Source organism: Symsagittifera roscoffensis, chromosome 1 (genome assembly GCF_963678635.1).
Source record: "Symsagittifera roscoffensis chromosome 1, txSymRosc1.1, whole genome shotgun sequence".
Lineage (NCBI taxonomy): Eukaryota > Metazoa > Xenacoelomorpha > Acoela > Convolutidae > Symsagittifera > Symsagittifera roscoffensis.
Window position 1 is genome coordinate 79072452 of NC_087062.1, and position 23046 is coordinate 79095497.

The window sequence follows — 23046 nt, forward strand, 5'->3', positions numbered from 1 at the left end:
ATTATCTGTTTTTGAAAACCCTAACTTTGAATAGCCCCAGAAGCAAAGCGATGAGTTATTGATTGAAGCTGAAATAGAGAATCAGTGTATCAGATTCGAAGTTTGTACATTATACTGACTAGGTATTACGCCCTTTTCCATTCCCTCCGTATTTGAACTTGAAAGTTGAAGAAAATTTTCAACAGCCATAATAAGATAAAAGTTTGCATGGTGAAAAATTGACTATTCTGAACACAAGAGCGGACACTACCTCCACTCAGGGATTCGACCCCTTGCCGATCCCAAGGGCCCCCTTTTGGTATTCTTTTGAGATATCCCTTTTTGGGTGATTGACCCTAAAATTTCTCTAAGGACGCCCTTGGCCAATATATACTGTGAGGGAGAGCGCGCACCAACAAAACGCAACTTTTTTGGTAAAAATTATAGAATCTGATCTACATTTTATTTTAAAATGATTAGGACAAAATATGGTGGTATTTTAATTGACTTTTTTCAATCTGAGGCTACACTGCGCAAAAACAAGCAGAAAAACAGCAAAGCCATCTCTGAAAATGCCAGATAATAGCACCAAAAAAATTTCTGGCGACTATTACGCTAGCAAAACTATAGACGTCGGACAAACTACAGATTTAAAAATATAAACATAGCCAACAGGAAGTTAAAAAAGTGACAATAAACAAGAATAACGTTAAAACTCAAAAATATTTCAATTCGACAGACTTTTTTCAGCTTATTTTAACAATCCAAATCACGGCTGAAAGTGCTTTAAAATGATACCAGACTTAAACACCTCCGTTCTCTGAGTTAGTGTGAATAACCTAGCAGAAATAACAGAACTTACGCCGTAGTTACTTCGAAAAAAAATTCTGACCAATCAAACCAATTAATGCACATTTTTAAGCAAATATAAACTATGCTGATTAATATGCGGAAAAAAGATTGAACCCTAACGAGAAGACGAAAAAAAGGAGCTCCAGAGTTCTAAAAAATACAATAGGACAAAGTAAATGCCTTTAATTAATAAAATTCGGCGACGTCTCGGATTCGAACCTACAGCCTACTCCGACCTAGCAATTACGAAACTCGCGCACTAACCACTCAGCCAGGTTCGCATAAACCATCACAAACACTAGCCACAAATAAAGCAGAGAACAGATTCTATGAATTTTTCAGATTATAGCAAAAAAGCACACAATTGAATACTTTTATTGAAAATTTTCATTTGCGGCTAGGTTAGAAAAAAACGAAGATTCGTACTAAAACACTAGCTGCTCGCTAGCGTAATTATGTCTAAATAAAAACTGTTAAAAATGGTCTAATTTCAGATTAATCGACATTTTATTCTACGAGGATATCAAAGAGTCTGGGGCAAGTTTTAATTAATTATCATCTGGGACACCAGCGGATTTAGGGGGGGGGGGGGGGGGGGGGACGTCTCTTCCCAAAAATTCGACCGCCAGCCGAACCAAGGGGTCCCCCTTTCTATTTACTAATTTTAAATACTAATTTTGCGCCAACATACACAATTTTTTAACCCCTTATGTGGCCTGTTTTTTCTTTATACTGAGTTAGGAGAGCTCAAAAAATCAATTTGGTCGATCTAAACCCCCCTCGAGAAAATCCTAGATCCGCCCTTGATCTGGGACAAGATGGGCTGGGACAATTTGACTTGGGAAAAAAAAATTACATGTAACCGCGAATTCCGTTGGATAAAATTCGTATTATGACACAACCCTCACGTGTGTAAAAAGGGAAATTATACAAACCGGAGTTGGTAATTGTACAACCAAAATAATGAACAAATTTCGAAAAGAATGTGTATTCAAACGAAATGCGCTCAAAACATGCCTGTTGTTTAAAGGGTCCGTTGGAAATCCAATGCCAGGCCTGAGGAGAGTTCTCTCTGCGGCAGAACCACGCCCAATCAACAAGGATGCGCCCAAAATCGTTCAAACCTCTGCACGGAGTTGTCAATCAGGGCGACGTGTTTTACCAAAGGAAGCAGTTAAACCTGGCTACAACACTGCTAAACCTGGCTACAACAACAATAACAACAACAACAGGAGATTGGTCCAGAGAACAAAAAACGAACTGGAAAAAGTGCTGCACCCGATTATAATACATGTAACCCAGCAAGTGTAAACACGCTAAATGGAAGACCAAGAACCAGCTCGAATACTGGTAAAGAACTATCCAATTAGGATCGTGCTACGGTCATAAAATAGTACCGAAACTCAAACAGCAAAAAACACTAATCATTATTCAAAATCAAATTCAATTACCACACAAGGTACATGAAACTTGTGTATAATGATGCAGTTTCACAGCTTAGAAGAATCTTTCACGCCTTAAGGCATATTTATTTCTCTGCCTTTTTGTTCAATACTTAAATTGGGGCAAAGAAAAATTCCAGTTTCATAATTGCGTACATCAGTCTTCTAATTAGAAAATGCAACTTGACTTTTTGGCGAGTCGCCAATTGTCACGCATTGAAAAGCTCTGCTGGGGTAAACAGTAAACATCGCAATGCCATCACAAAAAAACTGTTTGTCATTGATAATTTAAATTTAACAATTGGTTGTTTTTTACATTTGTACAACTTACAGATAATTAGAGTATTTTGCTAATCTACGTAAACATACTAACCAGATAAACCGAAGAATATTTAAGCATTCAGCAACTGCTTCAAATGCTTATTAAGCTCAATTTCTTTGTTCAGTCTATTGTTTCTTTCGTTGACGAAAGCCGAGTACTCTTTTTCAAACTGACTCAATTTGCTCTCCGATTCAGCTGCTCGTTTCCGCAAGTCCTGCACGAGCAAGTCTTTGTCAACGCGCATGGCTTCCCGTTCAAAGCGACTTGTAGCATCATTCAACTCTTTTTCAACCGATGCTAGCTTTTCCGTAACCCGCTTTGCTTCAGCCGTTTTTTCCTCGACTAGTACGCCTCTGTCACGAGCTAGCTCCATGTACTTATCTTTGTCTCGTTTCAGATCAGAATGAGCACGAGATGACATAGTTTTCTCTTCTTTGAGTTCATCGGTTATCCTGGCAACCTCTTTTAGAGATCCTACAAACAAGTAAAATTATCGAAAGATTTTAAACTTGAAATAGAATGTATCCATGTTTGGTATGTTTTAGAGCAGGGCATTTCAAAACAGATTTTAAAAAAACACTTTTAAAACAGTATCATTTTCGGCTGTAATTTTATACAGAAGGAAACTGCCAGAAATGCGCTTGCTCTCAATTAACAATCACTTGAATCAGCAAATCACCAATTAATTTTACTCTCGCGCACAGAAAGATATTTCTCGTCATAATGGGGGTCACGCTAATTCAAAAATGAGAAATCTCCCTGAGCCAGAAAAATCCACAAACTGTTTTTTGTACTCTTCTTGTATAAATGTTTCATTGAACTTAAAACTCGCTTGCTAATTGATAGAGAAACAAATATGAAAAAGGAACCATTGATTTGACTGTTCTGACCTATTTTCTTGAAAAATACTTTTTTAAAACTTTTGCACCCTGTCCGTATCTAAAAAACTCAACCTATTTACACAGCTCGCCATATTTGAAAAAATATATATGTTTCTTGACACACTTGATTTCCTAGAACATATCCAACAGACAAATGAAAAGAACCACGAACGCAAGGAAAAAAATAACATTCGAATTTCAAAGAAAAAATATGCCCCTAAAGGTGGTTGAACTTCAAAAACAATTTATTATTGACATTTTTTTGATAAAAACAACCGACTTTGAGAAAACTGATCAAAAGGTAAACTTTTGATTCCGCTGAAAAAACTGATAATTAAAATCCACTTCCGAAACTAGAGGTCAATCACGTTTTTCATGACCTTTAAACTTTTCAATAGTGGAGTTTGACCTTCGTTCAGCAAAGGAAATGAAGTGAACTTAAAAAAAATCAAAATTCAAACAGCGACAAATTCTTATATAAGATTATTCGAAAAAAGCTACGAAATGCCGGAAAAACTAGATCTATCAAAAAATAAAGCCAGTTTTCAAATAAAAAAACATGCCCAGACAATGGAAAAAGAAATAAGCATATAAGTATCGGAAGAAAATTTACCAAACGGTAACAAAGCCGAAAAATACACACGTCGAAAGACGCAATATGCGTTTTTTTTCGCGCATCGTAATACGCAATATAGCCATTAAACCTATCTAATATAGGCCAATACCTATTAAGCCAAAAAGAGGAAAAAAATCAAAAAAGCCAAAAAATTATTGTCATGGAAAACTTGAACTAGGCTTTCTATTAAGATTTTGGCTCTTTTTCCTTTCCCCCCCCCACCTGCAAATTTTAAGATGTAAATTTGTTGACCAGATTGTCCGATTGTTATGAATTTACATACAGACCAATACGGCCACGACAAACATATTTGGTCTTCATACTCAACCTCGTAAAACCACTCGTTACACAAATAAGTTGAAACTGGCGCGAGGTGGGGGGGGGGGGGGGGGGGAGGAAAAAGAGCCAAGATTTTTAGCATTTTGTGCGATCCAAAAGTGAGCATAAAAATTTTGTTTTCCTTGCAACAAATCAAAATTAGGTCACTGAGCCGACAAAAATAGGTCGAAATCATTTGAGCAAAATAAAATTTTTCAGCAAAAAAAAAGAAAACATAAAAAGTCAAGGTTAGTAAAATTACAAACATCAGAAGTAAATCAGAATACAAAAAGCAACTATAATGTAAAAAAACTAAATATTTCCGTTTGAAAAAAAAAAACAGGTCCTGTCAGATTCGAACCCACGTTCTTTGCCACCCCAGGCGTATTCGTTACCTCCAGACCAAATTTGCCAGTGGCACAAAGACGAAATTAAAATAATTAGGAGCTGAACCGAACTTTACGTAACTTTCCATTTCCAATAGTGACAATTCTGTGCCTAAACACATTTACGGGACAAAGTCTAGTACCCGGTTGCATAACCCTTGCACATGGCAAGGTTAATTATTGTTTTTCAAGCTTCTTGTTTTACCTATCGATATCACCGCATGCCGATATAAGACGTGCCAAGAAAGAATTATACGCCCTCAATATACCCATTCATGTTAAAATTTCGTCCAGCTGAATTCTTCAAAATCAGATTTAAAATTCTTTACCATCCAGAGCTTTGTTGAGGGATGTCAGCTGTCGCTCAAATGACTCCTTTTCAGATTTCCAATTGTTTCGGCTTTCTATAAACTCCGCGTCAGTTTTCCTAAAATCATACTTATATCAACCATGCTTCAGCAATGGCGCTTTTTGTCAAATACTCCTTTTAAACTTTTTGCGAAATGAACACGAGTTTCGAGGTTTTGGAAATTTTGGAATCTTACACATAAAATTAATTAAGCATACCTTTTATCATGACTGACTGCCTGTAACTCCTTTTGCAACTGTTCGATGGTTTGATTTAATGTTTTAACAGCTTTAGCTTTTTCTGCAGACCGATTTCCCTGAAGAAACCGATTTTCTTCCAAGATACTTTCATTCTTCATACGTAACTTTTCATTCTGTTGTTTGTATTCGTCTTTTATTTGAATCATCTCATGGTGATTTGAGGCTGAATAAAAAAAAACAAGTTAACAAACCCATCGATTCTAATGTAAATTATACATGCAAAAGAATAAGTACCCAAAACATCAAACTTCTCTTCAAGTAGTCTAAACTTCAACTTATCAGCTTCAACCTGCTCTTCGTATTCATTGATTGTATGCTGAAGACCGTCAACAAGATCTTCGAACACTTTCCGACGTTTATATTCATCATCTGCCCTTGTCTTTAAAATCATGATTAAATTACTCTGCTCATCAATACGAGATTTCAGGAGTCCAACTTCCGTTTTATCAGATGCAGGTAAGTTTTTGCAATGCTTAAGGGCATTTCTCACATTCTCGTCCATATTGGTAACTAGCGAAGTTCCATAGAAACTGAAATTTTGAAAGGACTTGTTGCAAAACACATACCTCTACATTAGAGAAGTGCTTTCATCAATTGCATGTGATTCGATGGCATTGCGTCGCAGTTGGTTGCCCGCCAATTTAAACAAACTTAAAATTGCTTTCAATCAGCCCAAAATTGTGTCACAACCAGGGATGTTAAAAATTGAAAGGACAATTCGAATCAATCTAACTAGGAATCTATTGAAAGAAGTCCTGAGTAAAACACATTTATAGCAACAATTCAAGACAACCAAACAACACAATTATAAGAAAGACAATTATTGCAACAATTCAAAACAACCAAATAATAACTTATCAGCGAATATTACAGATTCTATAATTGCCTTTAAATTAAATTTGTGATAATTTTTTCTTCATCCATAAAAATCCAACCCTATTATTGTGTGTTAGTTCAGTCCCCTTGTGTCCAGTCAAATTCCTTTTTTACCCTTGAACAGCGCCTTCGATGATTAGAAAGAACAACAAGGAGTGCACAAACAAATAATGCTTAAAATCTTCAGGACTTTTAAATTGGATTAAATGTGCTTGTTGTTCTAATAACTGGTTTCATTTCAACTGTGTAAACATAACACTTAGCTACTCTAAGGTGATCCAATGGTTTCAATGTTCTATGTCTGCTCAAGAGAGTACCTGAGGACTCGCTTTATCCCTTGGCATAGAGTCTCTCGGATAAAATGAATGATAATTTCTACAATGTAGGAAATGTTACTTATTGTCTGTAACATTCGTCTACTGCAGTCACACATGAGGCTTAAGAAAAATAGGCCCTATAACCACTGGCTCAAGGGTCAGGGACACCATCTCTTGTGTTTTTCTACCTCAAGAACGGTCGGAGCCAGTTCGGTTCGTTTGTGACATGAGACTACTACCCGTTACAGCTTAAAGGCTACTACTAAAATATCCCCCCACTCTAGAATTAGAAACGTCCCCATACTTAGGTCTTGTAACATTCGTCTACTGCAGTCACACATGAGGCTTAAGAAAAATAGGCCCTATAACCACTGGCTCAAGGGTCAGGGACACTATCTCTTGTGTTTTCCCACCTCAAGAACGGTCGGAGCCAGTTCGGTTCGCTTGTGACATGAGACTACGACCCGTTACAGCTTAAAGGCTACTACTAAAATATCCCCCCACTCTAGAATTAGAAACGTCCCCATACTTAGGTCTCTAGATACCCAAAATACATGAACGCCGTTAAAAACCGGGTTGGAACAATCCGTTAGGTTACTTTTTATTAGACAGTGTGACTTTGATCCATTTCAGATGGATCAACCTAAAACTCGCCTTACCTCAACATAACAATCATAAAACACACTCTAGAATTTAAATTCGTACTCACATATCAGCGCTCTCAAGAGTTGGGAAAATAATCCAGTCAGTAACTAACTCAAGAAATAAATAACTAAGAGAAGTTTAATGTTTTATAGTTTGGACAGCAAGGATAAGTTCATGCTCTAGAATTTGAGTTCTCTTGGACCGTTGGGACACTCCAGTTGTCCGCCTTTCCGCTGAAGGTTCACTCTGGTCCAACTTTAGTAATCGCTCTCTCGGGGATACTCTGTCTTCTATTTCAAGTAGGACAGCTCTACTCTCGTTCACTATGATGGAAATTGCGAATAGCAATTTCCCACTCGTTTTTAATTGACAACTTCCCCGCAATTGTTCTAAAATTGCTCTGATTTCTTTTTCTGATTTTCAGTTATCGCGAGAAAATCGTGCATGACATGTTCCTTTCGAAATTTTGAAAAATTAAATTTCACTTCAAAATCAAGTATTTTCTGCTCTTCTCAAGGTCAAACTTCCAAATATGACCGACTGGCACATACTCCCCGGACTCGAGATCGATGTCCTCATCGCGCGCTGTCTTCTGCCAGTGAGTCCCAGAAAAACCGAGTGTTGCTCAAGATACAGTGCCAGTGGTCATTTACAGAAGTTTGCAGCAGATTCAAGATTATCTACACCCCAAAATTCACGACCATTTAAAATTTTCACACTATTGCTAAACAGCAATCAAAATCTGCATTTACCTGCACCTTTGAATTTTCGCTTTTCAAGCCAATCATTTAAAAATCTCTTTTGTCCTATTCAATCAGGAAATTGTCATGCAGCATTTTGATCTACATAATAGATATAGTATATTAGTAACAATATTTACTTTGTTAAAATTTCTTTTTCGTGAATCCAATTTTCACTCGGATTCACACTCAAGCCCCCCTTCCCTCTCAAGACTCAAGATCCATCCGATTTGCCCATTCATCTCGTGCTCTTCGCCTTGGAGGTACTGCCTCCTGAAGTGCTAGATGCGGCAAACTGTCTCAACAGTTCCTCTTCATCATCGGAACTAATCACAATCTCCTCCCAAGCCTTCAGCTGTTCATAGGATCGCATCCATTCTCTCTGCTCCTGCAATCTCTTTGCTTGGTTGGGTAGTGCCTTCACCCTAGCTTCTCGGTTCAAGCAAAAGGAGTTGTGCAGGCTCAAGCTCACGTTCTTCGCCAGGTCTTCCTCTAGTATCGACTCCCTCGCTTTGGTGTTGTCTCTAGACATCTTACCCACTCTCTTCCATCCCGTCGTGATCGCATTACGATGGGTTAGCAGGGGTCTCTTGAAAGCTTCCGGCCCAATCTCGGCCTGGAACTGTCGATACTCCTTTTGATGTTTTCTCATGTGATCTTTCGTTGCCCTGTACAACCAAGACGTCAGTGTCGCCCGAAACCATGGAAAGTACCTCGAGCGACTCCATACGTGCCTGACTTCCGTTGGTATGGCGAATACTTTGCACGCAGTCTCAAACAACTCAAGTCTCCTGCTGTAGTCTATCGCGTATATTGACTCAGCCGTTGGCGTCGTCGCCTCCCGATATTTCGTTATATTCTCTTCTATCCATCTCAGAGCTAACATCGTACTCACTACTAAGAGCGTCACCTTCTGCCGGTGATCCGGTAGTCCGATCGACCGAATCTCTTCCACATCCCACACCAGGCAAAGGTTCTTGTGATCTGGATACCACACCGTTTGTGCCAAACAGTGGCATGGGCATTCCCCATGAGAGATCTCAATGCTCCTGAGATTACGCTCCCCTGAGGCTTCCAAGAGAGGCTCAAGCTCCATCATTTTCTCGTGCATCGTGTCGTTGTCTTCCAGGTTCGGAGTACTTCCCACAGGTTTCCCGATCACGTTTTGTCTCTCGTGATCGCTTGTGTTTTCTCTTTCCAACTTCAGAAGATCTTCTCCCCAGATTTCGCTTAAGTCATCTCTCAATTCTTTTGGTACTGTCCCTTTGATTTTTCTCAACAACTTGTGCGAGTGATGCGACATCCGAGCCAACCTCACGCACTTGGGCACTGAGAAGGCCTTGTCCACCAGTATTCTCTGGCTGGACACTTCCACCATCGCCATGTGTAGCGGGTAGTGACTTCCGCACAAGTTGGCCATCATTGACCCTATCAGCGATTTCGCGTTCAATGGCAAGCCATAAGCTTCGCTCAGGGGAAATCCCATTTCCGCCTCAAGACCAACTTTCCAGCTCCGGATGTGTTTTTGAGTCACCTGCAACACCCCGGGCCATGATTCCACGCTCAACGCCGTCACTAAATGATGCTCAGACTCCAGTCTCTCCAGTGCCTGCAGACCACACATTCTCTAGAAGAATCCGAGAGCTGTCGCTATATTCACCGTGGTTCTCGCGTAACATTCCGCTATTATTTGCACTTCACTTTTCTCCCTTTCTGTGATGTCTTCGAACCAAGTGACCAGGTCTTCTTTTTGAAACGACAGTATCCTGACGCATGACCGTCCATCGCAGATGTGCTCTCCGTTCCCACACGTCGAATCCAGACAGCTACCCGGCTCCAATTTCTTTGCTGACCCGGGGTCGCTCGTCCTTTCGCTTGGCTCTTGCATCTGGGGCGTGATTAGCTTATGCAGCACACTTAACTTCGCCAGATCTTCATCTTCCGTTGGTGCTAACCTCACTCGCTCGGTGGTTTCCTCGATTAGACTCGCATGGGGATGTGGACACCAGGAGGGTCTTAGTAGCTTCCATATCACTCCCAAGTTCGTGGTTAACAAGCCATTTCCACCGCCCATGTTTACTTCAACTCTCTTGTTTGAGCGCGGCATGCTTATCACCTCTGGTGTTTTCTCAAGAATCAGGCCCAGGCTCGGCCCCTCTTTCTCCACCGCGTCTATCTCCATTATTCTTTCTGTCCAAAACTTCAGCAGCTCCGCTACCTCATGGTTTCTGTGGGCTCCTCCAGCTTCCGAGTCTAAGAAGGGATTGTAGGCTATTCCCATCACTCCAGACACATATTGGTATTCCCCCTTCTCACTGAGTCTCGAGTACTGTTCTGACGAGGCCAGGTTACGGTGAACATCATGTTCTTCCTCGAACTTCTTATTAGAGAACCTCCGTACCTCGTCCAGCTTTCGATGGTTCTCTAAGGATAGTCTGGAACCATCTTCTTTCTCTTAAAATTCAATTGTCATGCCAATCACATCTTAAGATCCTTTTACCTGCGCCGCACCCCAGTACCTAACTCAAGACTCCTCCCTGACACCCGACCTGATACCTCCATGTACCCGACTCAGGCGATGCTCAAGTAGTACTTCTTGTGAAGATGCACCATTATCTCTGTTTCTGCAAAGACCACATGTAGGATAGCGTACAATTCCCTCGAGCTCAGTTTGCCCCTGTTTGGGTCGTACACCGGCATCGAGACCTCCACTATTCCTCTTTCAATCATGAAGTCACGTAGTCTTGTCAGTGCCAATATCACGTGTTCGGGATCAATTGTGTTTCTGTCGTTGACTCTCGTTACTAGGAAGCAGAGGTATTTGCCCGGGACTTGTGCCACTGACGGTGGAAGCGCTGCTATGCCTCCCAGTCCTGGCCTCTGTCTGAACAGAAACTCTACGTTCTGGTACTCTCTTTTGAAGTCAGCCTCCAATCTTGATTTGAAACTCATATCCGCCGTGATGCAGATCGCGCTGGTCCTGTTTGACAGGATGAAGTCGCTATCTGTTATCATGATGTTCTCTGAGTATTCATTGGGTATTTCGAATTTCGTTTTGAAATTCCTTCCTATGGTAGGCTCTGGTTCTTCTTCCTCCAGTTCCAATCCGCTTGTTTCCCTCACTTCCTTGAGCTTCTTTATCATCAAATTTTCGGTGTGGGTAAGTCCTACCCCCACTCCCCGGACAAAAATATTTATCGACGTCCCCGTCGATGTAGTCGGGTCTGAATTGTCCTTAGGGATGTCCAGTGGCCTGTCTGTTGCTGTCCATCCGAAAAGAGGGTCCTCTGTCTTCATGTAATTTGCTGCTGATATATCGACTTGCTGAATGCTTTGTCCTTCGTGGCTCTCGTCCTTGACATCACGCATCCACTCTAGAATCCTCAAGTTCGTGTTCTCCCTCCTTTCTATTTCACTCTGCTCGAGATCCGTCTCCAATTCTGGCGTCGAGTAATCATCCTGCGGATAATGTCCACCATCGTCAATGACCTGCCATTCCTCTCCGGCTTCCAGTTCGCCTGCGCTTAGTAGTTCATCGCCCAACTTGTCTGGCTGTATCTTATCGATCAAGAAGTCATCCCCGTACCTATTGTACCTCATGCCTGTGCGTTTACGATTGCCAGTCCTGGTTTCCGGTGGTGTTGGTCGACCCGGCTCCATCCACTTCGGTACCTCGTTTTGCTCTGGGTCGTTCCAGTCTTCTTCTACAAATGAACCTGCATCCGACTCCACTTCTATCTTTTCGTTGTCGTCCAAACTCAAGTTCTCATTACCATCATTTTTCTCTCTAGTGCCTTTCTCATTCACTTCGCACGCTGGTTCCACCACCAGGTACTCAAGACCTTCCATGTCTCTTGGTAGGCACCAGTCCTCCGGGGACGGGACATGAGGCTTCAGATTTTCGTAATGTGCTGCTCGCCCTGTACTCAAGCGATAGAACCGTCCTTGTTGATGTACTTCCGTAATCATGAACGGTCCTCTCCATTTCTTGAGTAGTTTCTTTGTTCCCTTGGGCGGTATGACATTTTGGAAGACCCACACGTATTGGCCCACTTCGTATGGCTTTGCTCTTAGTATCTTTTCGTCATATTTCTTGCGTTGCCTCATTTGCGCTTGCGCCGTGTTTCTCCGACATAGCTCGTTTAGCTCTTGTTGTCTTTTGATCGCTTCCTTCACGTATGCTTGAGGTGACGTCCTCTTCCCCTCGTACTCCGGGTAAAAGAATGTTATAGGCATTGCCCTTTCCCTGCCTGTCAACATCATGAAAGGACTGATACCCGTCGTTGAGTGCTGAGTACTATTATAGGCTCCTACTACCTGTGGCAGGTATTTGTCCCAGTCCGTCATGTATCTCGAGCAGTACACCCTGAGCATGTTGACCAGTGTCCTGTTCTGTCTCTCTACCAACCCATTGGTCTGTGGATGATAGGTCGTCGAGTGCGCTTGAGCAATGTGTGATCTCTTCATCAATTCTTTTGTCAAGTCCCCCACAAAAGCCTTGCCGTTGTCTGACTGGAAAGTCATTGGACAACCATATCGCGATATCCAATGCGTTATCAGGTGATCACATGTCTCCTCTGCCGAGGCTGTCTGGCACGGAACCGCTTCCGCCAACTTGGTGAAGTGATCTATTATAACTAGTATTTGGTTATAACCCGAATCCGTCATGCAGATTTTCTGATGGTCTATCTGCACCACTTCATTGAATTCCGAACTCTCGACAGACTTGAGGGGAAACTTCATCTTCCTTGGGTCTTTTACTTGAAGGCATGCTAGGCAGGCATTCACCCATCTCTCGCAAGCTTTTCTCATTCCCGGCCAATCAAACCTGTGAAGTATCCTTTGTTGTACTTTATCTATCCCCTGGTGGCCCATCTGGTCGTGTGATCTGAAAAGCACCTCCGTTTGGTACAATTGTGGTAGTATGATGAGGTTGTGTTTGTGTAATATTTTTTCCTCATCTCTTCTCTTGCACGCTACCACCCCTTCAGCTGTGTGATAAAGTAAATCTCTCTTTTCCTTGTAGAACTGGCTCAAGATCTTGTAGCTGTCTTCCTCAAGTTCCCCCTTCTCCTTGACTCCCGAATGGATCCATTTGGAGAGGTTACTTGTCATTTTGTCATTCTTCTGGGCCCTTATTAGGTCAGACAGCCTGTATCTCGCCTTAACGTGCTCTTTAGCGCCATGTTCTGTCCATTCATTTCACCAGGGTTGTGGGTGTCATCACTCAGCTTCACACATATCATCCTTTTCACGATTTTCATGTCGTCTTCTGGTACCAGATTCGTTCTGACGTTTGAGTTGCACGATAGTTCCCTTAGTGGTTTTCTTGAAACTGCTATTTTCTCGAGCTCTTCACCACCTCGTACCTCTTGTGTTTCCAGATTGTACGTCCCTGAAGATGGATCCGTCTGTAATTCCCTGTCGTGCTGTCTTATCTTCTCTTCCGCCAGTATCATGCATAGACTGTCTTGGTCTTCGCTGCTCTCATCCGAGTCTTCATCCCATTCTTCACGCTCCCCGGACAATTTCCCTTCTCCGGTTTCGTCTTCTTCCATGAATCTGGACCACTCCCCGGACTCTTGATCTAGTCCCAGGTGTTCAACTTCTTCTCTGAATGTTACTTTCTTATCCCTGACTTTTGTCTGCTCCAGAATTTTGTCGGGGATTTTTTCAACTAGTGATCGCACAACTTCCTTGCTATCAGTGATGCTTCCTTTTGAGACGTCAGTATTGTTCACTGTTTCTTCTCTCCGAAGTATGGTTAGTTCCGGTGCCTCCTGACCTTTCCCTTGGATCACGGGCTTGTCATCTGATAGTTTCTCAAGCAACCTCATTAAGTCTTCATCTATTCGGACCGTTCCCTCCTCTACCAGGGTGAGATCATAACCTTTTGCCTTGAGTGTCTCCCTCACGATCTTGGACTTGAGCATTATTCCTATCGGAATCCCTCTATTTTTCTTCAAGATGGTCTTTTCAAGAGGCTCTTTCGGCAATTCGGGATGATCTTCTATCGGTTTGCCTGATTTGTCCAGCCATCTCGTGAGTGGAAGACTGTCGTACGTTTCTTTGTCCATAAAGGAGAAGCCGTCTTTGATCTCAGGTCTGTCCGCCTCTCTTTGTTCTTGCCTCTCGTAGAACTCCGTCTTCTTACTCAAGCTGTCAGCATTTTGATGTTTATCTCGTGTTCTGTGCTCAATTATCATGTTGTATCCATCCAAGCGAACTATCCACCTCCCAATATAGCTCTGGTCCATTGAGTACGTTTTCAGCCAGCTTAGTGCTCGGTTGTCGACTCGCAGCTTGAAGGGCTCACTGCCTAGGTATGCTCTGTATTTTTCGACAAAGGTGACCACCGCGAACATCTCTGCTTTCGGTGCTCCGTACTTCATTTCTGTGTCACTTAGGACCTTGCTCCCGTATGCTATTGGTCTCAAGACTGTCTTCCCATTCCATTCTTGTTCTTGATGGAGAATCCCAGAAATGGCGACTACTGACGCGTCCGTGTCTAGCACGTACATCCCCTTCTCTGTCGGCATACCCAGTACTGGTGCCTCACATAGCTCTTTCTTTATTCTCTGGAATGACTCTTCTGCCGCGTTGTTCCACGTGAACTTCTTGCCCTTATGTCTCATTAGTTGTTGCATCGGGTATACCTTGTCCGCATAGCCCTTGATGAATTCTCTATAATAGTTGGCGAAACCCAGGAAGCTCATCAGCTGGTGCTCCGTCTTCGGTGATTTCCAGGTTAGGACTGCTTCCACGGCGTCTGGATCAGGTCTAATGCCGTGCTTATCTACCATCCTTCCCAAGTATTTAATCGAGTCCTTGAGTATCTCGCACTTTGATGGTTTACACTTCAGCCCCGATCTCTTCATGCACGCGAACACCTCGTCAAGCCTCTCGATGTGGTCTTCTAGTGTTGGCGTTGCTATTACCACGTCGTCCACGTAGCACATTACCAGGTTGCCGTACTTCTTCGTCACGCCTATCAACGCATGTGCCATCAGCCGCTGAAACGTGGCTGTTGCATTGCAGAGTCCAAACGGCATCCGTTTCCATTGAAACAGACCCAACTCACAGGCGAACCCTGTCTTGTCCCTGTCTTGCTTCCTTAATGGTACTTGCCAAAAGGCCGAGCCTAAATCAAGAGTCGTAAAAAATTTCGCATCACCTAACTTCGAGAGGCTCTCATCAATTCTAGGTATGGGATAGGCATCCTTCACCGTGACGGAGTTCAGGTATCGAAAGTCACAACAAAACCTTAACTGGTCGCCTTTCTTTTTGGCCATCACTACTCCACACGCCCACGGTGACTTGGATGGTTCTATCATGTCATACTCTAGTAACGTTTCGATTTCTTTTCTACAAGCGTCCGATTTGTGTGGGGTCATGCGCCTCGCCCCTTCCCTGTGTGGCACCGCGTTTTCCTCAAGTTCTATTTCATGTTCTACAAAATTACAACACCCGATATCCGCCTTATGCCTTGAAAAGACCTCCTCGTTTCGCTCTAGTACGTCCTTGATAGCTTCGAGCTGTTCATCTTTCAGTTTGCCCCTTAAATGTTCAATCTCCGGCAGAACCGGTTTATCAATTTGCATTTCATCTAGTGTGGGTCTCTCTGGAAAGTTCGAACAGCTCGAAAGCCCATCGTCCGTTTCTGACTTAAGTGATTTGATAAGACCTGAAGAATCTTTTATTCTCTGCAATCGTCTCAAGATACAAATTTTGTCCCTGTGGTTGGGACAATCAACAACTTCATTTTGTTTTGAGTTTTCAATTGTTTCATATCGAGTTTTAACCGGTAAAGCATATCCCAGCTTCCTCCCTCTCTGTATCGTGATCGGTATATCAAGGGTATTCAACAAGACACTGACGCAGAGGCCGCTCTTCGTTATCGAAAATGATCTTCCTAAAACAGCAGCGCTTTGACTATTAGGATTTGGAACTATACACACTTGCTTGTTGTCACTTAGTTCATTATAATTTTTCATCCTCAAGCTTACGATTGCCGCTTCATTAGCTTTTAACCTCACTCTCCTACTCAAGAATACCGGTGCTTTGTTTTCATTTGCCATTATTAAATTTACCGGTTTGATTGCGTACCTCCTATCCGGGTTCCGTATCCTGAACATTGCATTATTTAGATCAATCGTTACGTCGAAGTTCCTGATGAAGTCTCTGCCCAAGATGAATTGGTCAGATTCATCTAGGTTTTCTACCACGATGAAGCTCATCCACAGGTTACGTTCCCCCAAATTGAGAGCTATTATCGGCGTCCTGCCCAACACCCGAAGGGCCCCTTTGTTTGCAGCTGACAGCCGTATTCTAGAGTCTATCAAGTCACCTTTGTCAAAGCCCATTTTTTCCCATGTTTCGATTGGTATGACGCTCAAGACTGCTCCCGTGTCGAGTAATCCACGTAACTGAGTCTTTTTGCCATTTATGTCTAGCACGTGCCCTGTCACGTCTGCTTCCGTCCCGATGTGCATTGCATCTTCTTCGAGCATAGCGCAGTGTCCAATCGATCTTACTTTCAATTCTTCTTTCCCTACATAGATTTGTCCAATTAGGTCTTCGTCGCATGTTATCATCGTCTTTGTGTAGATGTTGATTCCATCTATATTCAGCATGACCTCGTGTGGACCATAAGCTTCAGTGTACCTATTATCAACACGTACCGATTTGCTGCCCCCTCTCGTGAGTAGTGCCCTGAGCGCTCTAGAAGTCGTTTGTGGACTTATTCCACTCAAGTAGTCTGCATACACGTCAATGTGCATTATCGTCTGGTCGCTCGGCTCGCTCAAGTTTCTGGTTACCTCGTGTCCGCCCACTGTGATTATCGACATTATTCTTGCTCCGATTTTCGATATCCCAAAAGGTTTACCTGTCACCATTTTCACGGTGTTACAATTCCCGGTCTTCATTGAGCCCGTTCTAGCCTCTGGTATTGAGTTCGATCCGGTTAATGCTTCGTTAAAATTCTGTCTTTCGATCTCCAACTTTAGTCGTTGCTCTATTTCTTTCGCAGCCAGATCTTGTTTCACTTTGGCAATTGCTTCCGTCGCCGCTTTCTCATAATTTATCTCTAGAGAGCTTCCGGCCGCGGACTCTAACGCACCGCTAACATGTGTAACAGCTTTCACTGTCTTCGTCGGCAATTCGGTGTTTGGTGCCCCCAAGTTCCTAGATTCAAACTCGTTTTGCCTGTTCCGCTGATTCTGCACCGCCGCTAATGCCAACTTATGTTTGGGGTGATTCTGGTCCTTGACCGCTTCCCAGAACAAGGGACAATCCATTCTGAAGTGCCCCTCCTGATTACAGAAGAAGCATCTGGCGCCTATCTTGATGATCAAGCCATTATAGTACTCGTGTTCCTCCATCTGGCTCATATCCTCCTCATCCGGTGCATAACCTAGGCTCTTCATGCCTTGTTTGTACGTTGTGCAGTCAGCCACATGATGATCCGCTGACCCGCAGTTCGCGCATGATCTACGCTTGTCCATATCATCTCTAGGTTTGTACCATGATGACCTCTGGGGTTGGCTTCCCCCTTGCGTGTTCCTGTTTTCGGAATATGAGTACTTCTTAGGTTTCATCAGCATGTATTCTCTTGATTTCTGTCTCATTTCTTCTGGGGTGGGTGCGCTGTCCTTCGACAATGTGTAGTATGTTGCTAACATTGTCCTTAAGTCATCACTTTTCACCCCATCGATGAACTTCGAGGCAATGCTAAAGTTCCGTCTATTTGTCGACTCCTCTGGGTCACTCCTCCTTCTCAAGCTCTCGAGGTCATCTAGGAACCGATCTATTGACTCGTCGTCCCTCTGCCTTCTCTTTTCAAATCGCATCATCGCTTGGTGACCCTTCATGCCTGACCCGAATCGATTCAGCAATATCTCGAAGATCTTGTCCGCGGTGTCGCGTTCTTCCTCCTTCTTTGCGACCACGCATTTTAATGCCGTTCCTTCCAAGTTGCTCAGTATGGCTGTACATGCTTGCCTTTCGTCACTCAAGTTGTCTTGCTCTAGATGTAATCTCATCACTTCCACCCAAGTGTCAATGCATCCATCGGAGTCGTCCTTGAATTCTTTTGGCTTCTTGAATGTCTTTCTTGATTTTCCCTCTCTCCTGTCGCTCGAGTCAGTGTTCCTCGTGGCGAAGGCCTCTAGAGTCCTGTTCATCATCTCCCAAGTGCTGGCCCATGTCATAGCATCTGGTCCTGTGTTGCTGTTAGCTGTTGAATCTCCCGGAGCAGCCGTTGTATTCGACGTTCCATTCTTCATTATTGTTTTCGCAGTTGTTGGTGCTATGCTTATCGCATCCCTGGTTAAGGGCAACGGTGTCGATTGCCGTTTGTTCCTTTGTGGTTCTACAAAGTCAACTCTGGTGCTTTGCGTACGATCCGCTGCCGGTCTTTCTTGTGGAGTAGAACCTCTCAAGATTGCATCCAACTTCGCCTGTATTGCACACGAACTCTCGGCTTGACTCTTGCTCATTGTGTCCATTCTCCTTTCCAGGCTCCCTAATTGGCTGTTGACATCATCATATCGGTTCTTCAACTGTTGCATGTCTGTTTTGATGTTCTTTTCTCGTTCTTCATTGGTGGCTTCTACCTTGTCTGACATCTCCTTGAGTCTCTCCTCTGTTGCCTTAGCCAGGTTAAAATAACTGTCTAGATACTCGTGCTTGTTGTATCTTATCTCCTTTTTTATCACCTCTCTGTCTTCTTCACTGTTCTTAAGTCTTTTGTCGATCTGATTTAATTTCGCCAACAAGTCGCCCAGCTCAATGGTAGTCTCTTCATGGTCAGCCGTGAGTTTCTCTTCGGCCTTAGCCTCTGCTTTAGCTTGTTCCTCATTCTGGCCGGTTTCTGTCGTTTTCGTGCTCACTGTACCAAATGTTCGTGCTCTTTCTGCTTTCGGTTCTTCAGTCACGTTTTCTTTCGTTTTTATTCCGAACATTATTCCCAATTTTTCCGTAAAAGATGTCCTCTTTACTTGAGAGTCTTCTTTCACCGTTTCTTCGGTGTTGCCTATTGCATCTTCCGCGTCATCTATCGGTGAGAACTCTATGGGTTTCTGGTTCGGTTCCTCTGCATTGGGCATTGGAGTTGACTCTGTCGCCATCTTCCTTGTTTCATCCACACTTTGATCTGGTGTCTCTAGATCAATCTCGATGGTGGGTTCTACTCGCTCCCCTTCCGTGCCCTCTTTCGCCCTGTTCTCCGCTGTACTCCTTGTGCTGACCATGTTAACTGAAAAATTCGTCTTCGTTATCTTTGGGCCCGTTGATGTCGTTCCGCGCAGCGATGAATTATACTTCGTGTTTGATCCACTTGACCTTTTTTCGAGCACCGGTACCCTACTCCGCCTCATTATTTCTATTTACAACTGCTTCTATTTACAATTTTATTATATACACGATTCTATTCTAAGGGTAAAAAAAAATATTTTTTGTGGTAACAAACTCTGTACAACGTGTTAAAAACCTTATCCAATTCTCTTTCTAAAACCTCCGAAAAATTTTCCTTAATTTGGTCTTAACCCTACCTATTTCGATTTGTCTTATTCTGTCTTAAAACGCACTTGTTGTAATTTGACTTCAATTTCTATACCGTCCCAAGACTATTCGTCACTATCACAGTACTCTCCGCTAGTGTCCTAAGACCCTTGTACCAAGACCACTGTTCCAAGACTAGTGTCCCAAGACTACTGTCCCAAGACCAGTGTCCCAAGGCTAGTGTCCCAAGACTACTGTCCCAAGGCTAGTGTCCCAAGGCTAGTGTCCCAAGACTACTGTCCCAAGGGTAGTGTCCCAAGACCAGTGTCCCAAGACTACTGTCCCAAGACTAGTGTCCCAAGGCTAGTGTCCCAAGACTACTGTCCCAAGGCTGGTATCCCAAGACTAGTGTCCCAAGGGTAGTGTCCCAAGACCAGTGTCCCAAGGCTGGTGTCCCAAGACTAGTGTCCCAAGACTAGTGTCCCAAGACCACTGTCCCAAGACTGTCCCAGGACCACTGTCCCAAGACCCTGTCCCAAGACCACTGTCCCAAGACCACTGTCCCAAGACCCTGTCCCAAGACCCTGTCCCAAGACCCTGTCCCAAGACCACTGTCCCAAGACCACTGTCCCAAGACCCTGTCCCAAGACCACTGTCCCAAGACCCTGTCCCAAGACCCTGTCCCAAGACCACTGTCCCAAGACCACTGTCCCAAGACCCTGTCCCAAGACCACTGTCCCAAGACCACTGTCCCAAGACCCTGTCCCAAGACCACTGTCCCAAGACCCTGTCCCAAGACCACTGTCCCAAGACCCTGTCCCAAGACCACTATCCCAAGACTGCTCTGTTTTAAGACTTCTTCGGTCTTGTCCCAATACTCGTCACGGAGTGTCTTCCTCGTTGTAGGGTCTTCTTGAACCACCGTACCTTGTACCACCACTCGAGCTCTAGTAAAATTTTCCCAAAAACCCTCTCTTAAAAGCCAAATGCTGACCCCCTCTTCTTTTTGGTTGTTTCTATTTCAATGTAGGTGCGCAGGTATCTTGTGATCACCTGTTCGTATAAAACCAAACACAAATCCTCACTAAAATGCAACAAAAATCTAAGTAAGAAAAATAATAAAAACAGAAAAATGAGCCCACCTGAAATTCAAAGGTGACCAATGTCTACCTTTCGTCCAAAAAAAAAATGTCTGGTACCTAATTGCCACGCGCTTTCCTCCCCCCACTAGTGATCTTATGGGGTATCACAAAAGCTGTCTATATCCGGTCCCCCCTACCAAACCAACCAGCGTACCAGTCTTAACTCGAGTTGAATTCTGGATCTCCACCTAATATTACCAACGCGTGTTAATTTCTAATGTAACTAAGTCAACGATGTCGACTAATTAGTTACTCTAATTTCCCCCTTTTTACAATTTACAACCGCCAACCTCTAACTTAACCAGCCCCCCTTCTAACCTCCCCCCTTTCTAGCCCCCCTTCTTAAGCCTAAAAATTACTTTAAGCGCCGGGTGCTAAACCTCTCAAGAGAAAACCGTAGACCTGTTTCCAGGCCTGCTCAAGTAAAAACGTTCCTCAAAACTGGGGGATTTCGCTTATCCAATTTTACACTTATCTCCTATAATGTAATGTGGATTCTAACGATACCCGTTCTGCCCAACTTGAGAACTCGAGAATTGCCAAATCCTTCTTGGCTGCTTTCCCACTCGACTGGTCACCTGTTCCAGTCCAGTCTCCTATTGGTTCAGCCAAGTGTCCCTGAACCACTCTCCCACTCGGCTGGTCACCTCTTCCAGTCAAGTCTCCTATTGGTTCAGCTCAGTGTCCCTGAACCACTTTCCCACTCGGCTGGTCACCTCTTCCAGTCAAGTCTCCTATTGGTTCAGCTCAAGTGTCCCTGAACCACTTTCCCACTCGGCTGGTCACCTCTTCCAGTCAAGTCTCCTATTGGTCCAGCTAAGTTCCAAGCTATCTGAAAACCCTTGACAACGCCCCACTTTGGGCACTTTATTCAGTTTACTGGTTTAAATTGCTAGGTTGATCGAAACGATCGAACTTGTAAAACAGTATGGGTATACTATTTAATTAATATAAAGGTTTGATCCAACTAATCTGGTGTCAAAGTCACTGTCTTTTTTCGTTTTATGGTTTTTGTTCCTTTTTCTATTCTTTTTTGGTTTTTGTTTTGCTTTTTGTCTTTTTGCTCGTGTTTTTGTCCCCCTAGTTGCCCCCCTATACTCGGTTAGCTAAGCCTCGTTCGGAGAGCGCACCAGGAAATTTTCTCGAGTTTTCTTAAAAAGCTATCACGGTACAACCGGAAGGTTTGCACGTTCCTGTCGAACCGTACCGCCGGTACTCTAGAATGGGCATTCAGCCCGAAGCTGTCTCAAGTGGGTTCGACTCCGTAGTCTTGATGTCGTAAACACCCAGGAGCGCCATAAAAACACTATGTAACATTCGTCTACTGCAGTCACACATGAGGCTTAAGAAAAATAGGCCCTATAACCACTGGCTCAAGGGTCAGGGACACTATCTCTTGTGTTTTCCCACCTCAAGAACGGTCGGAGCCAGTTCGGTTCGCTTGTGACATGAGACTACGACCCGTTACAGCTTAAAGGCTACTACTAAAATATCCCCCCACTCTAGAATTAGAAACGTCCCCATACTTAGGTCTCTAGATACCCAAAATACATGAACGCCGTTAAAAACCGGGTTGGAACAATCCGTTAGGTTACTTTTTATTAGACAGTGTGACTTTGATCCATTTCAGATGGATCAACCTAAAACTCGCCTTACCTCAACATAACAATCATAAAACACACTCTAGAATTTAAATTCGTACTCACATATCAGCGCTCTCAAGAGTTGGGAAAATAATCCAGTCAGTAACTAACTCAAGAAATAAATAACTAAGAGAAGTTTAATGTTTTATAGTTTGGACAGCAAGGATAAGTTCATGCTCTAGAATTTGAGTTCTCTTGGACCGTTGGGACACTCCAGTTGTCCGCCTTTCCGCTGAAGGTTCACTCTGGTCCAACTTTAGTAATCGCTCTCTCGGGGATACTCTGTCTTCTATTTCAAGTAGGACAGCTCTACTCTCGTTCACTATGATGGAAATTGCGAATAGCAATTTCCCACTCGTTTTTAATTGACAACTTCCCCGCAATTGTTCTAAAATTGCTCTGATTTCTTTTTCTGATTTTCAGTTATCGCGAGAAAATCGTGCATGACATGTTCCTTTCGAAATTTTGAAAAATTAAATTTCACTTCAAAATCAAGTATTTTCTGCTCTTCTCAAGGTCAAACTTCCAAATATGACCGACTGGCACATCTCTAGATACCCAAAATACATGAACGCCGTTAAAAACCGGGTTGGAACAATCTGTTAAGTTACTTTTTATTAGACAGTGGAACTTTGATCCATTTCAGATGGATCAACCTAAAACTCGCCTTACCTCAACCTCAACATAACAATTATAAAACACACTCTAGAAATTTAAATTAAGTACTCACATCGTAGCACGCTCAAGAAAGGGAAGTACTTCAGTCGGTAATCAAC

General features: G+C 43.2%; 1 protein-coding gene across 1 annotated transcript in view; it reads right to left on the reverse strand.

Moving 5' to 3' along the window:
• Positions 1-2560: 2560 nt before the first annotated feature.
• Positions 2561-23046, reverse strand: part of LOC134857074 (coiled-coil domain-containing protein 89-like) — a 180527-nt gene continuing 160041 nt past the window's right edge. Inside the window, exons 2-5 of the mRNA XM_063873422.1 lie at positions 5640-5937; positions 5364-5568; positions 5126-5223; positions 2561-3069 (exon numbers count right to left, since the gene is read on the reverse strand). Of these exons, the coding sequence (XP_063729492.1) occupies positions 2666-3069; positions 5126-5223; positions 5364-5568; positions 5640-5907 (975 nt within the window). The 5' untranslated portion in view covers positions 5908-5937 and the 3' untranslated portion in view covers positions 2561-2665. The remainder of the gene's footprint in view (positions 3070-5125; positions 5224-5363; positions 5569-5639; positions 5938-23046) is intronic.